Source organism: Miniopterus natalensis, chromosome 5 (genome assembly GCF_054644295.1).
Source record: "Miniopterus natalensis isolate mMinNat1 chromosome 5, mMinNat1.hap1, whole genome shotgun sequence".
Classification (NCBI taxonomy): Eukaryota; Metazoa; Chordata; class Mammalia; order Chiroptera; family Miniopteridae; genus Miniopterus; species Miniopterus natalensis.
Genome location: NC_142085.1, coordinates 7,562,890 through 7,587,023, shown reverse-complemented (window position 1 = coordinate 7,587,023; position 24,134 = coordinate 7,562,890). Strand labels below are relative to the sequence as shown.

Here is a 24,134-nt window from a genome sequence, read left to right as displayed (position 1 = left end):
GGTCTTCTAGATGTCAGGGCCCCCTCTACCCGGGACCCCCGGAGGCGCCGGCTGAGTGTGGCACAGTGGGCTGCAACCAGGAGCAGCAGGATGGGGCCCGTCTCTATGCAGCCCAGGGACCCCTCACCTGCCCCAGCCCATCCCGAGGCGGTCCCCACGCTCCCGGGGCTGCTTTCCTGGCTTTGTCCCCGCGCTAGCGGGGCAGGAACTTCCTGCTGGAGAATTCCCGGATCTTCCCTGTGAGGCCGCAAGCCAGGCCTGGTAACTTAGGCGGGAGGGAGTCAGGGACGCTGGTGCAGCCAGGGGCAGGCCTGGGCCAGGGTTGTCCCCACCCCTGGTCAGGTGCACAAGCGCCCACCCTCCGGTTCAGACACCCTGCTGTCCCCTCCCCCCGCAGCCCAGGGCTCTGCAGCCCCACAGGCACAGACTGGGAGCTAGACTGAGACCCCAGGTAACTGAGCTTGTTCGGGTTGAAGATGAGGGGCAGGACCCGCAGACAGGCAGCCCGGAGACCAGAGTCAAACTGGGTTTTATTAATAACATCGCAGCCAGAGTCTGATTGGTGGGGACAGTTTGCTGGTCAGGCACACCCTGCAGGCACATGGACACCATTTATCTCAAGACCCCCTGGCCCCAGGCACTCTTTGGATGTTTCCTGAGAAGGGGGCTCCCTCCCTGCGCTGGCTCCAGGGATGGGGGCAGGGCCCGGCTGGCACCGCCTCACTCACTGCGGAGGCCAGTTTCCCATCTCATCCATCTCCTCCAGGAGCAGGCGCTGGGGGCAGAAGTGGGTGAAAGAAGATGCTTCGGCAACTTTGGGTTCTTGCCTCCTAGAGGGCCCCCCTCCCCCTCCCAGAACCTCCCCACATACCCCCCAGAGACAAGCACCCTGAGGGCACCTTTTCTAAACCCTCCCCCATGTCCCACAGCCAACCCAGACCCACCAACCCTGAGCCACCTCCCTCCCATAAAATGGAGGGACCTTTCTCGCTCCAACTTGGGAGGTTTCTTCAAAGCCCCAGGAGTCCGGCACCCCAGCCAAGCCCTCCCTGTCCTCACCTCTGTGCTGGACACCACACCAAGGGGCCTCTGTACCCTTCTTTCCAGCCTAGACTGGTGCATCAGCTGCCTCAGCGCCCCTCTCCCAGGCCCCCAGCACTCCCCAAAGGCTGAGGGGCTTCCTTCCCCCTCAGCTTGGCATCCCTGAGGGCAGATAAGAAGAGCTCGGGTGGTAAAGAGGACAGGGCCTCTGAAACACCCACAAGAGGAAGGCATTCCTGAGGCAGCTGTGTCCCCAAAGTGAGGACTGAGCTGGGCCCCCCACTAGCCACCACCCAGAAATTCCCTAGGACACCCCCCCATACTGCTCAGGCTTCCCCAGGACTGTGGCCCCTGCGGTAGGGGACAGGCTAGCTCGGGGTGGTTCTGGGGAGGAGAAGAGGAAGGGGAAAAGGGAAAAGGCACCAGCGAGGGGCCCTGCCCGAGCTGACTCCGTGTGGGCTGGGAGGCGGTGGCTCAGCCCTGTCCCCAGAGCACAGGGGGGCCTCTGGCATGGGCACGCAGGCTCAGGACAGGCCGCCCCTCTGCCTGGCGGGCCTGTGCTCCTGGCAGTCAGACCCCCACAGAGGGAGTCATCCCCTAAGAGTGGGGTGCCCTGTGCAGGGGAGGATTAGACACGTTTCATCTCCAACAGGCCCGTGCACAGGCAAAGCCCCAGCCTACATTCCGTCACCGAGCAAGTCAGTGCCGAGCTGGGACTAGGGCTAAAGGCCAGCTCTGAACCCTATGCTCACTCACTCTTTTTTTCTTTTCTTTCTTCTATTAAATTGATTTTTAAAGAAAGAGGAATGGGGGGGAGAGAGAGAGAAAGAGAGGGGGAGAGAGAGAGAGAAACATCGATTTGTTGTTCCACTTATTTCTGCATCATTGGTTGATTCTTGTATGTGCCCTGACCAGGGATTGAACTTGCAACCTTGTCATATTAGGACGACACTCTAACCAACTGAGACCCTGTGCTCTTTCCTTTGGTAAACCACACAGACCGACAGGGGCATATGTCCACTGAATGAAAGAATGAGCTGATGAATGAACAGAAATTAACTCAGAAATGACACCAACACGTTTTTCCACAACAGATCAAGCAATATGCACTCAGAAAAGCTGGGACAGGCCTAATGTTTATGGCTGATGCCAAGGAGGTAGACAGCCCTGGCCGGCGTGGCTCAGTGGTTAGAGCGTCGGCCTGCAGACTGAAGAGTCTCGGGTTTGATTCCAGGTCAAGGGCACATGCCTTGGTTGCAGGTTTAATCCCCGGCCCCAGGAAGCAATCAGTTGATGTGAGAGAGACACATCGATGGAAAAAATATCCTTGGGTGAGAATTAACAACAACAACAAAAGAAGCAACCAGTGAATGCATAAATAAGTGGAGCAACAAATTTCTCTCTCTCCCCCTTCCTCTCGCTAAAATAGGCCTGGCTAGTGTGGCTCAGTGGTTGAGCATCGACCCAGGAACCAAGAGGTCACTGGTTTGATTCCTTATCAGCCCAGGTTGCTGGCTCAATCTCCAGTAGGGGGTGTGCAATGATGTTTCTCTCTCATCGATGTTTCTATGTCTCTATCCCTCTCTATCAAAAAGTCAATAAAAACATATTTAAAATAAACAAATAAACAAATTTAAAAAAATTTTTTAAAGGAGGGCTGGTAGTGGGTGGTTTGTGGTGTGACCCAGCGGGGAAACTGCCCAGAACCTATGTGTGTTTGTGGGGGGTAGGATATGGGTGTGAAGGGAGGAAAAATAGAAAATGAACAACATTATGTGAGCTACAAATGTGCTGGAAAGCCACCTAGACAAGTCCCCTCATGTACAGACGAAGAAACTGAGGCCCAGAGAGGGAAAAGGGCTTGCCCAAGGCCACACAGAAAGTGAATGACAAACTTAAGCCTCAAAAGTGGACATTTGGACTCTGGGTCAAATGCGAGACGGAGACTGATGGAGAAGTGTGTGTGCGCAGGGGTCAGGGTTGTACTCTCAGAAATACCACCAAGAAGGGATTGAGCCTCCCCTACCCAGGCGGGGGGGGGGGCCAGGGCGGGCTGGTGGCATGGGAGGCTTCTCGCCCCGTCGCCAGTATCCTCGGCGGGGCGGCATACCCGGTCACCCTCAGTGCCTGCCGCCTCCAGGGTGATCTCTGGCTGGACCAGTGGCTCCCGGCCCTCATGGCTGCGCGTCTTCCGGAGGCGGGACTCCTGCTGGGCTACCAGCAACTTCTTTAACTCTGAGTCCACAAAACCTGCGAGCCAGAGAGATGGGCAAGGGAGAGGCAGGCGTGGGGTGGAGAAAACTCCTAGAGGTAGGAGGAAGAGGCCGGGGTCTGGCTCTCCGAGCCTCATCCTGGCCCTGTGCAGTCCCCCCTCACCCCAGCCACAGTGCTTTCTTCATCCATTACCTGGAGCCGGCCAGACACCACCTCTCCACTGCCCTGCTTTCCCCAAGAAACTCGCTTTCCATGGGCCTCCTCCTGAAGCATGAGTGTGAGTCTTACTACCTCTTGGGGAGACCATGCGAGGGGCAGATACCTGCTCTTCCTCCAGCCACCAACTTAAGATCATGGATCTGGAACCATCCAAACTGCCTGGGTTCGAGTCCCGGCTCTGCCACTTACTAGCTGTGTGATCTTGGGAGAGTTACTTAACCTCTCTGTGCCTAGTTTCCTCACTGTGAAGCAGAGCGTATAAGATGACCTACCTCAGACTCCAGTACATTATTTTGTGAAAAGCGCTTAGGAAAGGATATAACCCAGAGAAATGGTTATGTAAATGTCAACAATGATTTTAGATTATCACGTCCCTGACTGTCTCCTAACCTGCCCTCAGGGACGCCCTCTGGGGCCCTGTCACAGCCGTGCACACATGATGGAAAACCAGAGATGGAGGTGGCCGCTGAAAAAGAATTCCAGCCAGGAGAGGGCGGTGCTCTAAGAGCCCCAGCCCCAGTCACAGCCGTCACCGGCCGGCTCCCAAACCCTGGGGCAGGGGGGCCCGGCTAGGGGAGCCCCCCCCCGCCCAGCCACGCTGCCCGCCCCCCGATCGTGCGCCGTCTTATGTCCTATGGTACCACCTGGTGGTAAGAACTGGTATCACACCACTAGCCTTCAGCCGCCGTGACTCCCAGGGCCCGGGCGCGCTGGAAGGGGAGGTGGGGCGCCACTTACCCGCCGCATCCGTTGGCCTGAATGTCTTTTGCAGCGGCGACTGGAAGGTGACAACGCCTGGGACACAGAGCTTGAATGAGCTGTCCTCTTCTTCCGTTTCCTCTTCCGCGCCTTCTTCCTTGTGGGGTAAGCCTTCCTTGAGAGGAAACTGAAGGCGGGCCAGGCCGCTGAGCAGGTGAGAAGGCCCCAAGCCTTCAGCTCCACCCCCACATAAAACAGAAAGCAGGAGGTAAAGCTCCCAAGAGGTTAAGAAAGAGGACTGCTCCGCCTGGGCCAAGCCACATATCCTGGGGCCCAGCCAGCCGTGGGGCGCCCGCCCTGGCCTCCCCCGCCACTCCCCCAGCGTGGCCCCACAGACCTTGGCCATGGTCAGTTTCTGAAGCTGCTTGTACAAGGTGAGGAGGTGGTTCCAGGGAGTTTCCCTCACCTTCAAAGAGGCCAGCTTGAGGTCTCCTGTGAAGGGACAGTGTCACCGACCCTCTGACAGCACTGGGGGTAGTAGGCCAGGCCCAGGCCCTGCCGGGCAGGGACACCTGGAGGCTTGAGCTGAGGGTCAGGTTTCCTGGTTTTCTTTAGCAAACACCTACTATGTGCCAGGTGTGGTTCTGGGCACTTTAGAAAGGACATTTCATTTAATCCTTGCAACTGCCTTCTGGGATAGGTACTATTGCATTCTCACCGTACGGATGAGGGAACTGAGACAGTTTTCCATCATCACACGGTTTGGCACAGTGAAGCTGGGATTCGACCCCGGGTAGCCTGACTCCAGTATTCCTCTAGACTGTGTCCTTCCAGGCCCCGCACCCCTGCAGAGTCCTAGAAAAAGAGGGTCTATTTCTGGCCCCTCCCCACGCCTGTGGCCACCACACTCACCATCCAGTAGACACTCCTCCTCCTCCTCCTCCCTCTCGAAGGCCTCAGGGCTCTGCTTCACCTCCAGGGCTTGGGCAAAGTGGCCCCTGGTCCCAAAGCATAGTCAGGTTGGATGGCAGGTGGGGCCCAAAGATGTGGTAAAGGCCCCAGACACCCCCCCTCCCCAAGGCTCTCCCACAGGCCCTACTCAGCCCCCCACCCTCCTGCTCCCAGCAGCTCCCAGCTGAGTCCTCTGGGGGCTTCATCCTGGAGATAGGGTGTGGGGGTGGAAACCGGGAGGGAGAGAGTGGGGAGGAAGGCAGGGTGGAGTGGGGCCCGGAAAGGAGCTGAGAAGCAGTGGCAGCCAGCGCACCCTGGCACACTCCTTTCCGGTTCCTGCTTCCATCCACAACCCCTCACCTGTGGGAGGCCCCTCATCTCTGCTTCCCCCCAACACACCCCATCTCCAGATGCCTCCTCACCCTTGATGAGTCCGTCCTTCCCCCCCAGGTGCCCTGGTGCAGCCCTCGACTCATCCAAGGACGCACATTGCTGGCACCACCCCAGGATGTCCTGCCATATCTTTCCCCAGCTTACATCCAGGCCTGTCTCAATGCCTCCGCCCCGGGCCCTTTCACACCACCCACAGCCCAGTCCCTTACCTGGCTAAGGTCCCTGTATCCCCGAAGGCCTCCTCTGCTGTCTCCTTCTCGACCCTCTCCCCCTTCTCCAACAGGTTGCCCAGACCCTCCTGGCTTCTTCTGGGCAGCACCCAATTTACTTCTACGCCAGGGGCCATGACACTCAGGACCTCCATGGGGAGAGTGGTCTGGGCCCCCATGTCCCCCGGCCCCCGCCCAGAGGGATCGTGCTGTGGCAGAGCCACAGAGAGGGTATGGTGCACCTTGGTGGGCAGCCTGGGTTCCTTCCCCCCCACTCCCCCTTGGCGGTCAGTCATCAAGGACAGAGCATCCTGCTCTTTCGAGAGGCACTCCTCATCTCCCAACAGGGCCTTGTCAGAGCTCTTAGGGCTGCCCTTGCTCCCCACCAGGCTACGAAAAAAGCTGAACATGGAGGAGTGGCCCAAAACTCGAGATCGAGGGCTTGGAGCTGGGCTCTCCATCCTGAGAGGGGCCCTGACTCAGAGGGAGGGGCCGTAGCAGCCACCCTAGGACCAACTGCTTAAGAACTGGAGGAGTTTTCAAATTAAAAGCTCCAGTTGGAAACTTCCAGGAGTTCTAGAAGGCAAAGGTCAGGCAGGTGGGAGGTGAGGGGTGATGGAGGGACATGGGGGGGTTAGCTGGGGGCAGAGAGGGCAGGGGGGTTGGTGAGGCAGGGGCGGAGGTAGGCGAGCCAGTGGGGGTGGTCGGTGAGGAAGCACGTGGGTGGAGAGTGGCAGAGGAGGCTGGGGGACCCATGCCCTGAGAATGGGCAAAGGGCCTTGAGGACCCGGCATACCCTCTCCACACCTGGCTGGTCCTTCGTGGCTGTGGCGCTTCTGTCCTTGAGAACCATTGCCGGCAGCCAGGTAGGATGGTCCTCCCTTTCTCTCCCCTCTGGACACTCAGCTTGCACGTGTCCAGGTGGGAGCACAGACCTCACTGTTTTATTTTGTTTTCCAGAGAATTCCTTTATTGAAACTTTCATTAAGTTTTACCATGAAATTGTACATACATGATGGAAAATACATACAACTGCATGTCAGGAAAAAGCTCTTTAATGGCATTGTTATACAGCGTGCTGGCTAATTCCAGTGGATGGTCTCTCACTGCCGACGTTATCACCAGTGCTGGAATTATACGGCGGGGCTCATTTCTGTCTCTCCAACAGTGTCCATTTTCCCATTTCTTTTTGGTAGGAAATGAAGTTTTTATACATTTTGAACCAGCATGTGTACTTTTGACTCCACATCAAGGTGCATCAGTGTCAATCATAAATTTTTCACCAGGTATTGACTTCAAAGCTTCCAAATTAGCCTCAGTTTTCAGTGAGCAACCATTAAACCCTGTGCAGAAACCCGAGTCAATCAAAGCAGCCGCTGCTTCCTCTGCTCGGGCAGATGAATGCGGCGCTCCTCCCACACGCCCACCTCCAGTTCTTTTCATTACCCAAAATGCAGCTTGTGAGCTTCGACAGTGAAGAAACATTGGTAATTTTGACAGTTCAAACTGGTTTTCAAAACATTCGAGCTGAGTATCTTTGGGACAAACTGTAGCTGGTCAAAACCAAGTCCACATCCCCCTATTGCTGCAACTTTCCCCTTGTTTTCAGCAAGATTTAGTAACTCCAGTAAGTCAACACCGGGGTGATTCTTTTCAAATTCATCACATCTCGTAGGGTGATGGAGCGGAACTGAAAAACACTGTCAGCTCTTTGTGCCAATGCGGTGCATCGTTACTGTCTCGTAGATTTCCAGGTGTAATCATGAACTTTTAACACTGATTTGAGCAGCTCTCTGTATTACATCCTGTAAGTCATCTTGATGCTTTTCAACACCCCCCCCACCCCCCCCATAAATTCCTCTGAACATAGGATCTTTCAAGTTGATACCAGCATCCACAAACTTGAAGCGACTCCCGACTGCAGTGCCCCGTTCTCCCTGGGGGAAGCAGAAATCCTCACTGTATTTTCATGTTTACCTGCTTTCACCAGGATTTCTACCTCCAGAGACCACCACTGAGGTGCCCGGTACCTAGCTGCACGCTGAATCTCAATTGAGTATTGCTATTCCCATGGCACCTCCAGGCTCGGTTAAACCGGCTGAGCCTCAGTTGGCCCGTCTGTGCAGTGGACGTAGTTGATGGCACCCACTTCCAAGACTCGTTAAGGTTCAAGGAGACAGTGTTTGCTGAAGTGCCTGGCGGCGCTTAAGAAGCATCGCTGCCCTTTTACTGTTATTGACCGAGGGGAGGGAGAAAAGATCGAGGATCGAGGATGGGAAAAGCAGCGGGGGAGGAGGAGCCCCGGGCCGGTGGGGGCTGCGGGTTGGGGGTGAGCACAGACGCCCCCGCCGGGAGACCTGACATCCGCATCCGGCCGCCTAGGAGCAACTTCCTCTAGAGCGAGCTGATTGGAGGCGGGAGCTGCCGGCTCCTCTGCGCTCCCCGAGCCTCTTGGGTCCCCAGGGCCGCCCTGGGACCAGCAGACGCTGCATCCGGACACCAGGAATCCACTGACATCCATTCCTGGAAGCCGCGCCTGGGCATCTGACCCTGGAACAGCCCCTGGGGATTTCCAGCCTCGGTCCCACTGAGCCTTCCCGGGCCTAGGCCAGGGTCCGGGTAGGTAAGCAGGGAGGGTCCTGCTCATACTCTGCAATCTCGGCCACCCCAGGCAGGGAGACCACAGGGAGCGGGTGGGGAGGGGGAGGTTTGCCCAGGCCGCTTCCACCACCCCTGCTGGGCGTCTGATCCAGCCGGGGCTCCGCCTGGCTGCCCCTCCTGCCCTAGCCCTGGGTGCCTGAGAATCGGTGCCGGAGAACCAAGTCTTTTAGCAGTCTGGGGGACAGCAATGGAGGTCACAGCCAAGGTCAAGGGCTGGGGGAGAACTCTAACTGCACTTCCTGCTGCCCAGGAACCCAGGATCCCTAGACTGGGTCTGCAGCCCTACCGGACATTTCCACTGGGGAAAATCCTGGGCTCAGCAAACCCAGTAGGTGGGGTACAGGGGACTCCCCTAACCAGGAAGTCATGCCACTTGGACGGGGGCAGGGGTAGGCCCAGTTCGGCAGAGGCCCCTGGTTCTGGGGCTGTGCTGAGGTTCCACCCGCTCTCCAGCACTGAGCCCTGGGGTGGTGGGAAAGGGAGTTGCAGATGCAGTCAGCATCCTCCGGCCCTGTTGTCCTGGGGTGCTGGGTTTGGGGGACCAGGGAGAGGCAAGGGCGTCTTCCGGAAGGAGCTGGCGATGGGGGTGTGCTAGGCAAAGGCCTATTTTGAGGTGGGGGAGCGTATGCCTTCTCCCTGCCCACCCCTCAGAAAGGAGTAGTGGATAGCTGAGTGCACCAGTGGTCTAGCCCTCCCCCACGCCCTCTGGAGAGCCTTTGGGGCACTTTCACAAATAGTCCAGGCCTGAGAAAAAGGGAGCTGGGGAGGGTACTTGGGTCTCCCAGGGAGAAAGAATGGCTCTGCCTGGCCAGGGTGGGCCTGTACCCTTCCCAGAGGTGGAGGGAGGAGCACTCCTGCCTGGGTGATGGAGGCTGCTTGGGTGTCAGGGGTGCAAATTGAAAGTGAAACAGCTCACATCCTGGAACTACTCCCTGTGTCAAGGGTTCACAGAGCAGATTTGGGCAGGAGAGCAAGTGTGGGGTGAGGGGGTGGCAACGTGAGGCAGGTTGGGGGCTGTGCTGGAGGCCCTGACTGCGAGGCAGGAATGGGAAGGCACAGGCCAGACATAACCAAGGACAGCTGCCCTAGAAGGAACACTCGCTGAGATCCACAAACTGGAAAATAAATTTTTTTAATAGTAATTTTAAAAAATATATATCTTTGTTAATTTCAGAGAGAGGAAGGGAGAGGGGGAGAGAGAGATAGAAACATCAACGATGAGAGAGTCATTGATCAGCTGCCTCCTGCATGCCCCCGACTGGGGATCGAGTCCGAAACCCTGGCATGTGCCCTGACTGGGAATCAAACCACAATCTCCTGGATCCTAGGTCGATGCTCAGCCGCTGAGCCACGCCCGGCCAGACTGGAAAATAAATCTTAAATGTGTTGAACAACCTGACTCTTGAATAGCTATGTGGCCTCAGGCACTAACCTCTGTGTGCCTCACTTTTCCCACCTGTAAAATGGGTGTGATGCTTACCTTGCTGGGTTAATGTGTGATTTCCGTGTCTGACACCCCCTGGGGGGTGTTAATACATGGTAGAAGTATACCATAGGTGCTCAGAAATGTTTGTGTCTAACAGGCCTGAGTTGGAAAACAGGTGTGTTCTGACCAGTCAAGGGGAAGTGGGACCTTCGAGGATGGCCTCACAGGTCGTTGGCTGGAAGGTGGCAAGCCTGCGGTAAACGTGTGCTGGGCAGGGTACAGGAAGCTCCAGGAGTGAGTGGAACTGACTTGAGAAGCACTAGGGCACTGCTGCGGCCACTCCTGGGGCCCTGGATGCCAGGTGCAGGTTCCTGCTTGTGAATCTTGGCTGCTTTGCTTTTGTTACCCCTGAACTCCCCTGAAGAGCTGCCAGTGAAATGCAAGTGGCTGGAGCTGGACTGTGGGGTCTTCCTGGGAGTCAGGGCCACCTCACCACTGTGCAGCTGTGCAAACCTCTTGTCCCCATCTTTGCTTTTCTCACCCATTCCCAGAGGCTAACACTGCCCTCCACTGGGACCTGAAAAATGGCTTCTGGGCAAGGACCAGGCCCTCCCCGGCAGGGATGTGAAGAGCCTGCCCAGTCCTCTACTTCGGGTAAGGTCTTTCTGCCTCTCACCCATCCAATAACCACTAGGGCCGTCTGTGAGGACACAGAGAACGGAAGTGGACAGGGCCGGGCGGGGCTTATGGGCCGGCTCTCCCGCCTCAGTTAACGCACCTTGGATACAGGAGAAAATCTCTCTCTACCCAATGCAGGTGGCCTACTGGGCCAATGCAGAGGCTAGAGTGAGATCAAGGTTAAGCCTGGGGAGCAGGGAGGAAGCTGGGCCTGAGGGGTTGCAGAGGCTGGGAGGGGGTGGGAGTGAGCCTGCGGTGGGCACAGTGCCATCCCGGGCGGCAGGGGTTGGGATGGGGAGAGGAGAGGAAGAGTGGGGCGTGGCTGGCCTTTCCCTGCAGCAGGAGAAATAAGGAAGTGGTTGGCTTATCTGGAGCCAGGTCTGCTCGACAGGGAAAAGACTGTCAGGACTTTGGGGAGGAAGTAAGATGGCTGCCCTTCCCTCTTCCAAGGGGACCATCGGGCTGTTCCCTGGACCTTGGGTTCAGTCCCAGGTCTGTCACTATTTCCCTATGTGACGTTTATGGCCCCACATTCCCTAAGCTGTAAGGGCTGGGTCCACTGTGCACACTAAACTCGGGCAACAAATACCTGGGGTTATATCCTGGCTCCACTGCTCGAACTTGTGCAAGTTCGTACGCCCCCCCCCCCAGCCTCAGTTCCCCCATCTGTAAAGTGGAGATCACCTACTTCACAAGGCTGTTTGAGGATTAAATGGGAAGTGCCAGGAGACTAACCCGCACAGAGTAAGCACTGGGTGTTAACTAAGGGAGCCTGCTGTCCAGGGGCAAGGACAGCTGTGGCCTTGAGGAAGAGTAACCATCCCCAAAGCACAGGGCTACCAGGAAGGGCTAGCCCTTCCTCCCTGACTCCCGGCTTTGATCCTCAGAGGAGCAGGTAGCCCAGGACACTGAGGAGGTTTTCCGCAGCTACGTTTTTTACCGCCATCAGCAGGAGCTGGAAGCCGAAGGGGCGGCTGCCCCCGCTGACCCAGAGATGGTCGCCTTGTCCCTAGAACCTGCCAGGTGAGCAGCAGCCCCACAGGGACATCTTTAAGGAGGCAGAGGGTCACCAGGTCACCGCGGAGGTCCTGGGAGCTGGGGAGGCCTGGGGTGTGGGGTGGTCTTGCCCTTCTCTCTTTGTTGCTCCTTTTTCATCTTGGGCTCCCACTCCCACGGGGGACCCTCGTATCTAAGAACACTCTCGGGACCTCCGAGGAGGGGTGCACAAGGCCAGGGGCATCTTGGGCAGAAGCCCTGGCCCAGAGCCTGGGCCCCAGCCCTGACTGCTGTCCCTTGCTCACCTCTTGCCTCCAGCACCATGGGACAGGTGGGCCAGCGGCTCGCCATCATTGGGGATGCCATCAACCAGCGCTATGACGAGGAGTTCCAGACCATGTTGCAGCGCCTGCAGCCAACTGCCGAGAATGCCTACGAGTATTTCACCAAGATCGCCTCCAGGTATCCCCACCACTGCCTCTCTGCCGTGCACCACACTGTGCCCTGCCCAGGGGGTGGGAGACACACACTTCTCTGCCAGTGTCAGGAGAGATATTTGCTGTCCCCATGTCTGCTGTTAATTCACATGTGGCCTTGGGCCCGGCTTTGCTTGCTGGGTCCCAGACTCATTTCCAGTGCATGAGCTCGCAGTGCTGTGAGCTCAGCACTGAGCACTTGACCGCTTAGATCAGGGCAGCGGAGGTGCCCGGGTGGGCATGTCCCCAGAGCAGCCTGACCCAGCTAGGACACAGCTGCCCTTATTTAGACCCACATTTCATACCAAAGATGGGAATTCTGCCACCTGCTCCCAGGTCCCGGAACAGGCAATCAGCTGTCCTGGTTAGAGACCAAATGCCTGGGTCATATCTCGGCTTTGCCACTTACCGGCTTCGTGAAACTTCCCAGCCCTCTTTCTCCTCATGCATAAAATGGGGGGAATGTGCTGAGAATAGTGTCCACACCTACAAGGTGTTAGCCATGGCTGCCACCCAGGTCAGGGCAGAGTTGAAGCTGGGGCGGGTAGAAGGCAGTAGATTTAGAACTAGTGCTCAGCTGAAGTGCCCTGCCCGTGTCCTTAGAGGCCAGCCCCCACGCTGCTGTGATTCCAGGATCTGTCCTAACCTCCTCTTCTGTCCTTGTCTCTCTGCTGTCCCTCGGGCTGCCAGGCCAGCGGCAACGCCCACAGGTAATCTCCTTGCTGCCTCTGTCTGCTAGCTCTGCCCTGTGCCCTTTGAGCCTGTAGCACTGGGGTCCCACGGTGGCGGCAGCCCCCTCCTGCACCCTCTGAGCTTTTTTCTTTCACAGAGACGCAGGCTCTTCCCAAACAGCGGCCAGGCTGGGGCAGCCTCTGTCACCTTGAGTCACAGCTAAGCCATTTTGCTTTCCAGCTGGGAAAGGGTTGGGGGGATGAAGGGGTGGGAGAGGGAAAGCAGGCCTCCCTGGGGGCTTCCACTGACGGCCTCCATGCTTTGCCTGCAGCCTGTTTGAGAGCGGCATCAACTGGGGCCGGGTGGTGGCTCTCCTGGGCTTCGGCTACCGCCTGGCCCTGTACGTCTACCAGCACGGCCTGACCGGCTTCCTGGGCCAGGTGACCCGCTTCGTGGTCGACTTTATGCTGCATCACTGCATTGCCCGGTGGATTGCGCAGAGGGGCGGCTGGGTGAGTGCCCAGAACCATTGGCAGCCTCCCCCTGCTGCCGGGTCTGCCCCTCTCCCAGCCCACCCAGTCTTTCGTTGCCTGTATACACTGCCAGCCCCTCTGATGACCTCTCTGTCCCTCCTGGCAGGTGGCAGCCCTGGACCTGGGCAACGGCCCCATCCGGAATGTGCTGATAGTTCTGGCTGTGGTTCTGTTGGGCCAGCTTGTGGTACGAAAATTCTTCAAGTCATGACCCCAGGAGGGGCCCTTTGGGGTACCAGCTGAGACCGCTGCCTGGACTTCCGCAAAGCCTTCTTCCCTCACCCCCTCCCCTGCAGGGCTCCCCCCTCAAGAGTACAGAAGCTTTAGCAAGTGGGCACTCCAGCTTTGAAGGGCCCCCGCCTGGGGTCAGTCAGGCTGCAGGGGCACCACAACATTGCATGGTGCTAATTGGCCCTAATTGATAACTTGGGGAAGCAAGAAGCTGGGAGGCACTCTTCCCCAAGAAGTTTTTAACGGTTTTAGCTTTTTATAATACCCTTAGGAGGACACCCCCCTCATTCCCACCACTCTGCCCCAAGCCAGGACATCTGGGGTCTGGGGGTTAGTAGGCCTACCCTGTGTTCCCCAGGATCAGCTGTTTGGAACATAAGAGCTTGAGAGCTGGGCCTGGAGCCCAGTCTTGGCCCTTCCAAAGCATCATGTCACCTGAACAGGACTGTCTGGGGTTGGGGGACAAGGACCTACTCAGCTGTCCCCCACCCACCCATATTACCTTGGCAAGTGGACTCTCAGGGATATAGGGTGTGAGGTGAGGGACCACCAGGTCCCTCCAGAGCTGCCTCCTGAGGTCCTCAGTTCTCTCCCTTCCCCTCACCACTTGCTCCCCATGCCTTCATTACTTGTGAGGGCCGCCTGCCCTCCTTACTCCATATAAGTAGGACAGAGGCCTTGTGCGAGTGGAGTACTGAGTACTCCTCTTTGCGCAGACTATAGGGTTTAGGACTGGTTTGTTATTGTCAGGGAAAGGGGGTAGGGCGCTCATCTTGAGGTTTCTGAGAGGGCTATTAACATCACTAGAAACCCCAAGGTTGGGATCCTCCCTCATGGCCTGGGCACAGTGTAATCTGGGAGTGTGGAGGGGCAACTGTGAATAAATACTTGAATTCTACCCCAAAACCCCACCCTCTACACTCATCTGCCTTAGCCCCTCCTGTGGGTGGGGGTGGGAGTGCCTTGTCTATCTTGCACAGTCTAGGGATTTGGGAAGAGAAATTGCTGATTAAGCCAAATGCAGGGAGGGGATGCAGCTGGAGCCCACTGGCCACCTCCACCCTCTGAGAGTGTCTGAAAACAAACTGCCATCTCCCATTCCCACTGGTAATTTTTGTATCCTTTGCTAGCCCTCTTTCCATCAGGATGGACTGAGGGATCCCGGGCATGCCTGACATTCACCTGGTTTATTACTGAATAACATCTCCTCTTTGGCTTCCAGAATCCCATAGAAGGCTGGCTGTGGTTCTCCAGGCCCCTAGGACTCCTTGGCCCTTCCTCACCTCTTTAGCCCCTTTTTTGGGCACGTCCCTCATTTCCGAGTTCTAGGCAAGTTTTCTACCCCCTCTGAAGTTAGCGGACCCCAAACCATTGGGCTCTGGCTGCGAGCTGGTGGGGTGGCTGCATGTCTGGGGACCCCCACAAGCCACCTCAGGCCTGGACTGAATTCCTCTCCTTCCTGGGGCCGCCACCCACGCTTGGCTCTGCCTGGGACACAGTGTCCCAGCTCCCGCTTCCCCTTGTCCCCCACAGCTAGCACACACACAGCTTTCCATTCCAGCAATTCTGTGCTGCATGGGAGTCCCTGCGGGGAGGTAGCAGAGGTGATAAAAATAACAATCATGGGGGCGTTTAAATCTACAGTCTTACCAGTCCTGGGCATCCTAGTCTCTCTGACACCCTTCCAAAATGGTCACATGCAAGTCCTAAAGGACTCCGGGGGCCTAATTTTCACTCCCCTGAGGGAGTCTTTCCAATTCCCAGCCCCTCCAACTTGGCCTTCAAACCGGGCGCAGTCACGGAGGCCCCGTGCCCCCGCCGGGGCGGGAAGAGTGGCGGCTACGAGGTACCCGGCAGCCTCCTGCAGGCAAGGCTCACAGACATTCACGAAACATACGGGCTTCGTGCTGAGAATTTACCATCCACACCCAATCACGTATACTTAGTGACCTGGGGGCAGGGGGACGCAAACGCCCACTTTACAGATAAGGAAACTGAGGTGCCTGCTCAGTCACCATCAGGTACGAAAGGGCTGGGAGCCAGCACATACCCCATAATACTGGCCAGAGATTTCACACGGAAGCCGCAGGGTTGGGCGCTGCAGCACCCGCCGGCGGGGGGTTAGGTGGGGAGGGATGTCCCGTCTCCTCTCCGCCCCCGCACGCACCTGCCGCGCCCGCAGCCGGTGAAGAGGCCGTGAGGGGGACAGGCTGCCAGGGTCCAAGATGGCCGCCGCGGCTTCAAGCACGCAGGCGTGCCCTCTCGTGGGCGGGGCCTCTTGGCGCCCCGCCCCCTTCCTCCCGCGAGGTTTGAAGTGCGAGGGCGTGACTGGAAGAGCTGGTGCTTCTGTGGCCGTGAGAAGGGCCTGTGGCCAGTGGCGGTGGCCGTGGCCGCTACCCCTGTAGGAAAGGAGCTGGGCCGAGCCAGGCGTGGCTCAGCGGTTGAGCATCCGCGTAGGATCCAGGAGATTGCGGTTCGATTCCCGGTCAGAGCAAATGCCTGGGTTGCAGGCTCCATCCCCAGTAGGGGTGTGCAGGAGGCAGCTGATCAATGACTCTCATCATTGATGTTTCTCTCTCTCCTCTCCCTTCCTCTCTCTGAAATCAATAAAGATATACTTTAAATAAATAAAGTTTTTAAAAAAGAAAAGAAGAGAGTTGGAATGCTGTCCTAAAAGGCTTGGGGAGCCCCTAAAGGTATGGGCCCCTCTACTCCACCCTCTATTCTGCTGCCAGGAGGAAGTTTCCAGAACCCATATCCAAGCATCCTGGAGATGCTGAAACCTGGGCCGGAGAAGTTAGGAGGGACAGAACAAGGCAGGGGCGTAGGGGTGCAGGGGAGCAGGTAAGTTCTGCAGGTATTAAGGAAGGGAAATTCTCAAAATGTCCTTAGGTTTTGTGGTTCTGAAATTCTAGCTTCATTTCCAACAAAGAGGTCTAGATTCCTCAGTCTGATGCCACTGCACTGGGACAGGCCAGCCATGGGACAGGAGCATGTTCAGGTGGCAGCTGCTCAGGTGTGCAGTGTCAATATAGGCACCTGCCCTGCCCTCTACCCAGCGGCCCCTGTTCCCACCCCACACTACCTGTCTGTGTTTGCTGTTTCACCTCCTCTGAAGAGTGTATTTTAGGTCACTGGGTGTCCAACCAAATCCTTTAATGCAAGAAAATACTATTTTGCCAAAACCACTCTGAATTGTTTGAACAAGTTTTATTACTTAACCATCTAAATAGCATTAAAATAAATTAACTTCATTTATTAGGTAATTAAAATCATGAAACCACCATATCATGTTCCAGTTGTACACGCCTCCGATGTAAAGGTCCCTGTTCAAAGACACTTGTAAAATATGGGTTCAATCTAAGCAGAACAGATGTTCACAATCTCATGTGTGTGTGTTGGGAGCGGGAGGGAGACAGAGATTGAGAGAGAATGGAGATTGCTGGAGGTCAGGGACCAGAAAATCAGCAAAACCCAGTTCCTGGGGCGTGCTCACCACACTGGACATGTTAAAAAGGTGAACATCAGACTACTGGGATATAAAGGATGTGGGGGCATTCAGCCTGCCAGATAATAAAGAAAGTAGTGCTCTGACCTATTGAGCACATGACTAGAAACAGGTTACTGGCAAACTGAGTGATCCCGTAGAGGGGCAACCTCACAGGACCAAAATCAGGTGAAGGGCCAACGAGGGCGGACTCTGGATTTTCTGAAAAAGTCCCTTAATAACTGAAGAGATTAAAGCCACAGAATATCCTTTCACCTGGAGTGGGGATTTGGCAATGGATTTGGGAGCGAACACCAAATGGATGCCTATGAGGATGCGTGTGTGAGGCATCTGGAGAGTAACACAGAGTGAGCACTGACTTGAAATCGACGTAGAAATCAGTATGCCTCTCAGCCCCACTCACCTCAGTTCTTCCTTTGCAACCTTGGAATCATTCGTAGAGCCCAATGCCTCAACTTTTTGCAGTGCTGGCTAACGACATAGCCCAAAGTTCAAAACTGTCCGCTCCATTGTATCAGGCAGGGTACCTATTTTGCAGGGTTCGTGGCACAGGCCTTTGTGATGAGTAGCTGCATGGAATCTGGGCTCACCAATCTTTTCACTTGTTGACCTGACCCTCTCTGACGTGGCCTGTGACCTTACTGAGAGGAAGTCCTTTGCCCTTCCTGTAGATGGTTAGGCTGATGAGAGTGGTAACATTTTCTTGCTAAAGGAAAAGTAGGGTGCCTCTGGCTTGTCCAGCATCTCTGAATTGTGGATGTGAATTAGAGTGCAAGGGGGCCACTGGGCTGCGCTCGGGCAGGCGATTCTCGTGTCTGCTGAGGTTTCCAGGAACCTGAATGACACTGCTACCGGGCTGCGTGTGAGAAGGGATGTGTGCAGGCTGAAAGCCAAGTGCTGCTCTGGAGAGGGAGTGGGGAAATGCCCCTGGATGTGATGTGTAATGTCACAGACAAGGTTCTTCACATGACCTTGGACTTTCTGGGTGGCCTGAACATGGGCTAGCTAGGAGTCTCCCCGCTTCCTTCTCTGGATGAGAGGAGCCACACCCAAGCTCAGCTTACCATAAGACTGGGGGCTATTCCATGTATTCTGTGCCTCCCTCCCTGGTCAGCTGGGGACAGGCCTGAGGTGTCTGGTGCTGGGATCCTCAGACAACTCCTATAATGGGCTGGCCCCCTAAATCCAGGCTGTGGTGCCAAGCAGTCTGGTGTTCCTTCTTTGTCAAGGCTACTTTCTCAGGCCAGCTCCAAACCAAGGCAGAGTGAGGGCAGGAAGGCCCTTCTGCTGCAGGGCACGCTATGGAGCAGGCCCAGCCACCGCTGCCCTGGCTCAGCTCCCTTGGGATGAGAAGTTCAGGGGGCTCTCTTATTGACCTCTTGTTTCCTCTTTCCCCGGTAAAGCTGTAAAGGAAAAGCTGCACCTGTTTTCTGTGTACTCATACCACTTCTGTCACTTCTGACACTTCTGGCCACCAACTGTGTAGGAATTTTTTCCACACCAAGAGATTCTGCGACACCAGCTGGGTGTCCTACAATAACTCAATTCTGAGTTAAACACTATCTACTTGCTGATAGAGTTAGAGCCCACAGGTTAAAGGCTCAGTCCCACCAGACTGCACGCCCCTCACACACACCCAACCTTGCCAACCATCAATTTCGTCCTGTGCTTCTGATCTACTGGCTATAAATCAGAGGTTCCCACAATCCCCTCCTCAGGTTCGGTTAATTTGCTACACTCAGACACAGAACTCAGGAAAACTGTTTACTTACTAGGCTAACTGGTTTATTACAGAAGATATGAGTGAACAACGAGATGGAGAGATACTTAGTGCGGGGCTGGAAGGGTCCGCAGAGGAGCTGCCGTCCCCATGGAGTCTGGGCTGTGCCACCCTCCTGACATGTGGATACCTCCTTGTTCACCAACTCCAAACCTCTCCCACACCCCACAGTTCAGAGACTGGAAAGAAAGCTTCATTACATAGTTGAGTGGGGCGGTAAGGCTGATAGAGAGAGAGAAACATTGCCTCCTGCACACCCCTTACCGGGATCAAGCCCGAAACCCAAGCGTGTGCCCTGACCGGGAATCAAACGGGCAACCTTTGGTGCACTGGGTGATGCCCAAGCAACCGAGCGGCATGGGCAGGGCAAGGTTGGTTCTTCGGCAGCGAGTCGCTGTCCCTAGGAGCTTTCCAAAGTCACCCCATTAGCATAAACTCGGGTGTGGTTGAAAGGAGCTTGTTATGAATAACAAAAAGTTCCCTTATCACTAAGGGAACTCCAGGGGGCTCTGTCCCAGGAACAGGATGAACATCGAATACATATTTCTTATTAGAAAGTACAATATCAGAAAAGCCTATTCCCGTGCGACATGACGCTGTAGAATTTGTCTCGAACCCAAGTGCCAGACGCGGGGAGACTCAGAAGGGCTCTAACGGGAAAGGTGACTTGAAGAGGTTGGAGGAGGGAAAGCTGGGGGCGGAGGGGGCGGCTGAGTGTCTCAAATGAACTTTTCCTCGCTGCTCTGGGCCATCCCGGCCACCACACTCCCTGCCGCAGGAAGCTCACCACTGCCCACGGCTGCGCTGGGCAGACGCTGCTCCTGTCGGCTCCTCACTCCTCTGCTCACCATTTCTGATTTCCCGTTCCCCCTGCCAAGGCCCTGGGGTGTGTGCTCAATGTTCCAGATTTGGGTGATGGCCCTTCCTCAGCTCAAATCATCCCCAGCGTCCCACCACTGCCAAACTGGCTTCACAAAACATTGTCATTTTCATGTCACATCTCCACTTAAAATCTACTAGGTTTGTGGCAGGCAGTTAGACACGAGCAGAGCAAGGACGATGGGCCAGGTACAGAAGGTCACCAGGGTGGAAAACCCCAGGTGCATGGCAAAGGACAATCGTAGGGCGGGACCTCGCCCCCAGGGTGGCTTTTCCGCCCCAAACATATCACTGGCCATGTGGTTTGGACCCCCTGACCTTTCCTCCCTAGAGATAATATCTAGGCCTCAGCTGTATTTTAGCTCCAGGCCCAGAAAACCAACAAAACCAGCTACAGCTGACCTCAGGACCAGCTGCACTGAATAATGACATCCCCCCCCCCACACACACACACCCACCCTAGCGCCACACAATCAGTAGAGATCACAACCCTGAAAGGGCACAACTGCAAAACTGCTGAATATTCTATTAAGATCTTCCCCGGGACCTCCTCTAAAATCTCCACTCTTAAAACCACTAGGATGGAAGACCTAAGGCTCTCCCTCCTGGGCACATACCCTGCCTTTCCCTTTCCCTTTCCCTTTCCCTTTCCCTTTCCCTTTCCCTTTCCCTTTCCCTTTCCCTTTCCCTTTCCCTTTCCCTTTCCCTTTCCCTTTCCCTTTCCCTTTCCCTTTCCCTTTCCCTTTCCCTTCCTCCTCTCACTCTTCTCCCCGCAGGCATGTTACCATTAATTTCCTCATTCCCAAGCTCCAAGGGCCCTTCCTTTGCCTCTGTAACTTGCTTCCTAAGCCCATTTCTTCTAGAAATTACTTCTTCTACCTCTGTGACTTACCAAATAAATGTTCTCTTATAGTTTGGGTCTTGGCTCTGAATTCTTTCTTAGCCAGAACCCAAGTGCCGAGGTTGCTGAACCCAAGTCCGGTCTGACCCCACAGGATTAACACCCAGTGCCATTCCCACCACCTACAACAGATTCATTATATTTATTATAGTCACCTCCTTTTTGCTGGTCCCTAGTGGAGACACTGGAGTCAAAAACTCTATCCTTAGGGCACTTACACTTCAAGGAAGGAGGCATTAGCAGTGATGACGACTCAGGTGAGAAGCGTCAGGGAAGTGCAGGAGCCATGGGATCCCAGAGAAGATACACCAAGCCTGGCCTGGAGGTGATCCAGGAAGGCTTTTCAGAGGAGGGGACAAAAGTTCATCATGTCAGACAGGCATTTGAGACCTTCTCAATGGCTCACCCACCATTTTTCTTATTTCTACCAAATGGCCCATATACCACTCTGGTGTCTTTAGAGCTCCTCCCCCTTCCCCCTCAACCCCCAACCCATACCACATTTAATATCCGAAAGGGCAGCAAAATATGTCACCTCAAAAATATGCCATGTTGGTATGTTTTGAGCTATAGGCACTTGTAAAACAGCAAATGCAGGGAGAGGCTTTCTCTGAATTCCCTTTATCTACCTAAAGACAGATCCTCCAAAAGGAACTCAAGTGTCATAGATCCCTTCTGGGGAGTTTTACCAACCAGAGAAAATCAATTTTATCACAGGAGGGGAGACACCACACCCAAACTTTGTCACAAACTCTCATGCCTTCCATCTCTTCTTCTAAAGGTCCACTCATCTTTCCTAAAAATTATATACGCTCCCCTAAAAATTATAACCCCTCCCCTTTCCCTATTAAGATTTTATTTAACCTAAATTTTAAGCCACCTGGAAGAGTTATTTATTTTCCCCAGGGTCTTTCCCCTGTATACATGAGATACACATATTAATAAACTTCTGTTTGTTTTTCTCTTGTTAATCTGTCTTTTCTTACAGGGGAATAAAAAGTAAACTGGAGAGAGACACACTTCTTTTACATTGGTGGCTACAGGGGAGTTAATAGTTAACATTTACCGCACATAGAGATACTATGCGGGTACAAGACAACAACGAGGGGTTCTGTGATCTCTGCTCTGGTGCCTGCAGTTGTGCCTTAAGGGATCTGGAAAAAAATCACTCTGACATTTCAAGGGTATGTTAGCTTAGATGCAAATAGACAAAGACAGCTAGCTTAGGGTAAAGATTGACCTTTGTCAAAGAAGCTACAGGCCTAGACTGTGACTACCTGCCATGACTCGCTGTTAGTTAGGAATTTCTATGTTCAGAGCACCCTATGTGGTTAATTTCATTCTCCGAGACTGCAGGGCCCACCATGCGGGGCTCCCCAGAGCTTGTCAGGTTTAGTATGTGGCCCATTTTTTGTCCACAATGGGAAACAGATTTATTGAGAAAATAAAGGGAAAACCAAAAAATCATAATAATTCACTTTTCTTTTTTAAATATGTTTTTATTGATTTCAGAGAAAGGAAGGGAGAGGGAGAGAGAGATACAAACATCACTGATGATAGAGTCATTGATCGGCTGCCTCCTGCCCGCCCCCTACTGAGGATCGAGCCTACAACCCAGGCATGTGCCCTGACCTGGAATCAAACTGTGACCTCCTGGTTCATAGGTCAACACTCAACCATTGAGCCATGCTGGCCGGGCATAATTCACTTTTCGCAACATTAGTTGGTCTTTTTCCAATCTTTTAAAAATGTACATACATATCTAATAACCATGTATCTGTTACTTATTGCTGTGTAACAAAACTATCCCCAAACTAAGCAACTGAAAACAACAAGCATTTGTGGATAAAAAGTGGCCACATGCTAGACCTGAAAAGCTCTGGGCAGGCCTGCATGGTGGCCTTGCAAACTCAGAGACCTAAAATAACCACAAAGGACGGTCTGAAATGAAAACTTTTAACTAAAGGCAGTCTATGGTGGGTAGTCACACTCTAAGGCAGCATTTTCCCTTCACAAAGGTTAATTTTCACACTACCTGTTGGCTGTCTTTTGCATCTGAGATAACATACTTGATTAACACATGCCTTTGCAAAACAAAGTAATTTCCTTTTTGGGGGCGCCCTCAATTCACCAGGGCGGAGACAAGGAATCTTCTCATTGTTATTGATATCTTGTTAACTGTTGACTGTTAACTATCCTGCACCCACCTACTTAAAAGAAGCATGTGTCTATCATTTTACTTTTTATCCAATCCCAGAGGTTTCCCCGCTTTGCTTTCTCTCACCTCCCTACTCTATCACCAGTGGATTTCATGTACCCCACTTTCGTCTCCCCCTTTGATTCTAATCTGTAAAGCAAGGTGCAAAACTGCCATTCTCCGGAGCAGTATCTCAATCCGTTGAGGTTTTGGCTTCCCGGCAATTGTCGACAGTTTGGCTCAAATAAACTCACAAAGAATTCTTCACAGGTTTAAATGTTTCTTATGTTAACACATTAATTATTCATCACAGTTAATGGCTCAACTGGGAAATTCTGCTGATCTGGGCCGCGCGTGGCTGCTCTTGGCTGCTCATGTTTGCAATCAGCTGGCAGGTCAACTAGAAGCTGGGTTTTCTAGGATAATTTCAGCTGGGACAACTCAGCTTTCCTCCATGTGTCATTCATACCCTTCCAGCAGGTTAATCAGGGCATGTTTGAGGTATGTTCTTGTTAAACAAAAAAACACAGGCCAATATGACATTACTCATGTTAACAGCCCATGATACCAAATCTAGATTTACTAACTGATTTAATTGCAATTTCCACCTCTTCCAGAAACATAATCTTAATTAGCCAGTCTGGAATTTTCTGGTCAAGAACCAATGAAGTAGTCTGTCACCTAGGCCCTCTCCATCCCCATAGAAAGATGAGACAATCTACATGATAAAAGCTCACCCCTTTCTCTTTTCCCAAAGAAAAGATGTCCTGGCCCCAAGCTAATCCTTTCTTTTCTTTTGTCAATGGCTTCCAAGCCATGCCCCACCCTTCTTCTTAGAAAAACCTTCCTTTTTGTACAGCCCCCAGGAGCACCGTTCTAGTTGCTAGATGGGATGCTGCTTATTCATGAAATAATTAAAGTCGATCTGACCTTCAGGTTTACTCAGTTGAATTTTGTTTTTTAACATTCTAATAGTGATCACAGAGAAGCAAGAGAAACAGAAACAAGCACTTTTTCAAATCTCCGCTTGTTTCACCCTGGCCAGTGTTTCTCGGTGGTAGTGTCAGCCTGCAGGCCGAAGGACAGCGGGTGTGATTCCTGGCCAAGGGCACGTACCTGGGTTGCAGGTTCAGCCTCCAGCCCCGGTCAGGGCAAGTGCAGGAGGCAACCAACCGGTGTGTCTCTCACACGGATGTTTCTCCCTCTTCCTCCCTTTCACTCTCCCTAAGATCTCTGGAAAAATATCCTCGGGAGAGGATTAACAAAATAAAACAAAACAAAATCTCTGCTTGTTTCAAGCCTGCAAGCATAATAATAGCCAAAGCAAGTCACATGGCCAAACTCAGATTCTTCAAGAGGGATATGGACTCTGCTTCTCTTAATGAAAGGAATTGCAAGTTCACAGGACAAAGGGTGTGGATACAGAGAAGGGTGAAGAATTGGAGCCACAATGCAGGCACGCTACCACAG

The 24,134-nt window shown here is 54.0% G+C and overlaps 2 protein-coding genes and 1 pseudogene across 4 annotated transcripts; 1 reads left to right on the top strand and 2 right to left on the bottom strand.

Annotated features, from left to right (window-relative positions):
• Window positions 1–724: 724 nt before the first annotated feature.
• LOC107541583 (gametogenetin-binding protein 1-like) lies at window positions 725–6,187 on the bottom strand. The gene is made up of 6 exons (XM_087817234.1): window positions 5,727–6,187; window positions 5,086–5,171; window positions 4,571–4,665; window positions 4,213–4,360; window positions 3,152–3,291; window positions 725–775 (listed from the first exon to the last, which is right to left on the bottom strand). Exons 1-6 carry the CDS (start codon window positions 6,185–6,187, stop codon window positions 725–727), a joined length of 981 nt encoding a protein of 326 aa, XP_087673360.1.
• A 441-nt stretch (window positions 6,188–6,628) lies between these two features.
• On the bottom strand, window positions 6,629–7,569 carry LOC107541605 (deoxyribonuclease TATDN1 pseudogene; annotated as a pseudogene).
• A 525-nt stretch (window positions 7,570–8,094) lies between these two features.
• BAK1 (BCL2 antagonist/killer 1) lies at window positions 8,095–13,577 on the top strand. 3 transcript variants are annotated; one of them, XM_087817339.1, is made up of 6 exons: window positions 8,095–8,345; window positions 10,365–10,467; window positions 11,379–11,514; window positions 11,806–11,949; window positions 12,967–13,147; window positions 13,275–13,577. In XM_087817339.1, the coding sequence occupies exons 2-6, from the start codon at window positions 10,398–10,400 to the stop codon at window positions 13,377–13,379; spliced, it is 636 nt and encodes a 211-aa protein (XP_087673465.1). In that variant the 5' UTR covers window positions 8,095–8,345; window positions 10,365–10,397; the 3' UTR covers window positions 13,380–13,577. The 3 variants fall into 3 exon arrangements, with proteins under 3 accessions (XP_087673465.1, XP_087673466.1, XP_016074221.2); XM_087817340.1 differs by having other exon boundaries at window positions 8,095–8,349; XM_016218735.2 differs by lacking the exon at window positions 8,095–8,345 and having other exon boundaries at window positions 9,682–10,467.
• The last annotated feature ends 10,557 nt before the right edge of the window (window positions 13,578–24,134 follow it).

Bases quoted from the DNA above. Each gene is read 5' to 3' on its own strand.
- LOC107541583 (XM_087817234.1), bottom strand. From the start codon at position 6,187: ATGGAGAGCCCAGCTCCAAGCCCTCGATCTCGAGTTTTGGGCCACTCC. The intron at 5,172-5,726 runs GTAAGGGACTGG...CTTTGGGACCAG, and splicing joins GATACAGGGACCTTAGCCAG to GGGCCACTTTGCCCAAGCCC. The intron at 4,361-4,570 runs GTCTGTGGGGCC...GCCCGCCTTCAG, and splicing joins AGAAACTGACCATGGCCAAG to TTTCCTCTCAAGGAAGGCTT.
- BAK1 (XM_087817339.1), top strand. From the start codon at position 10,398: ATGGCTTCTGGGCAAGGACCAGGCCCTCCCCGGCAGGGATGTGAAGAG. The intron at 10,468-11,378 runs GTAAGGTCTTTC...TTTGATCCTCAG, and splicing joins TGCCCAGTCCTCTACTTCGG to AGGAGCAGGTAGCCCAGGAC. The intron at 11,950-12,966 runs GTATCCCCACCA...CTTTGCCTGCAG, and splicing joins TTCACCAAGATCGCCTCCAG to CCTGTTTGAGAGCGGCATCA.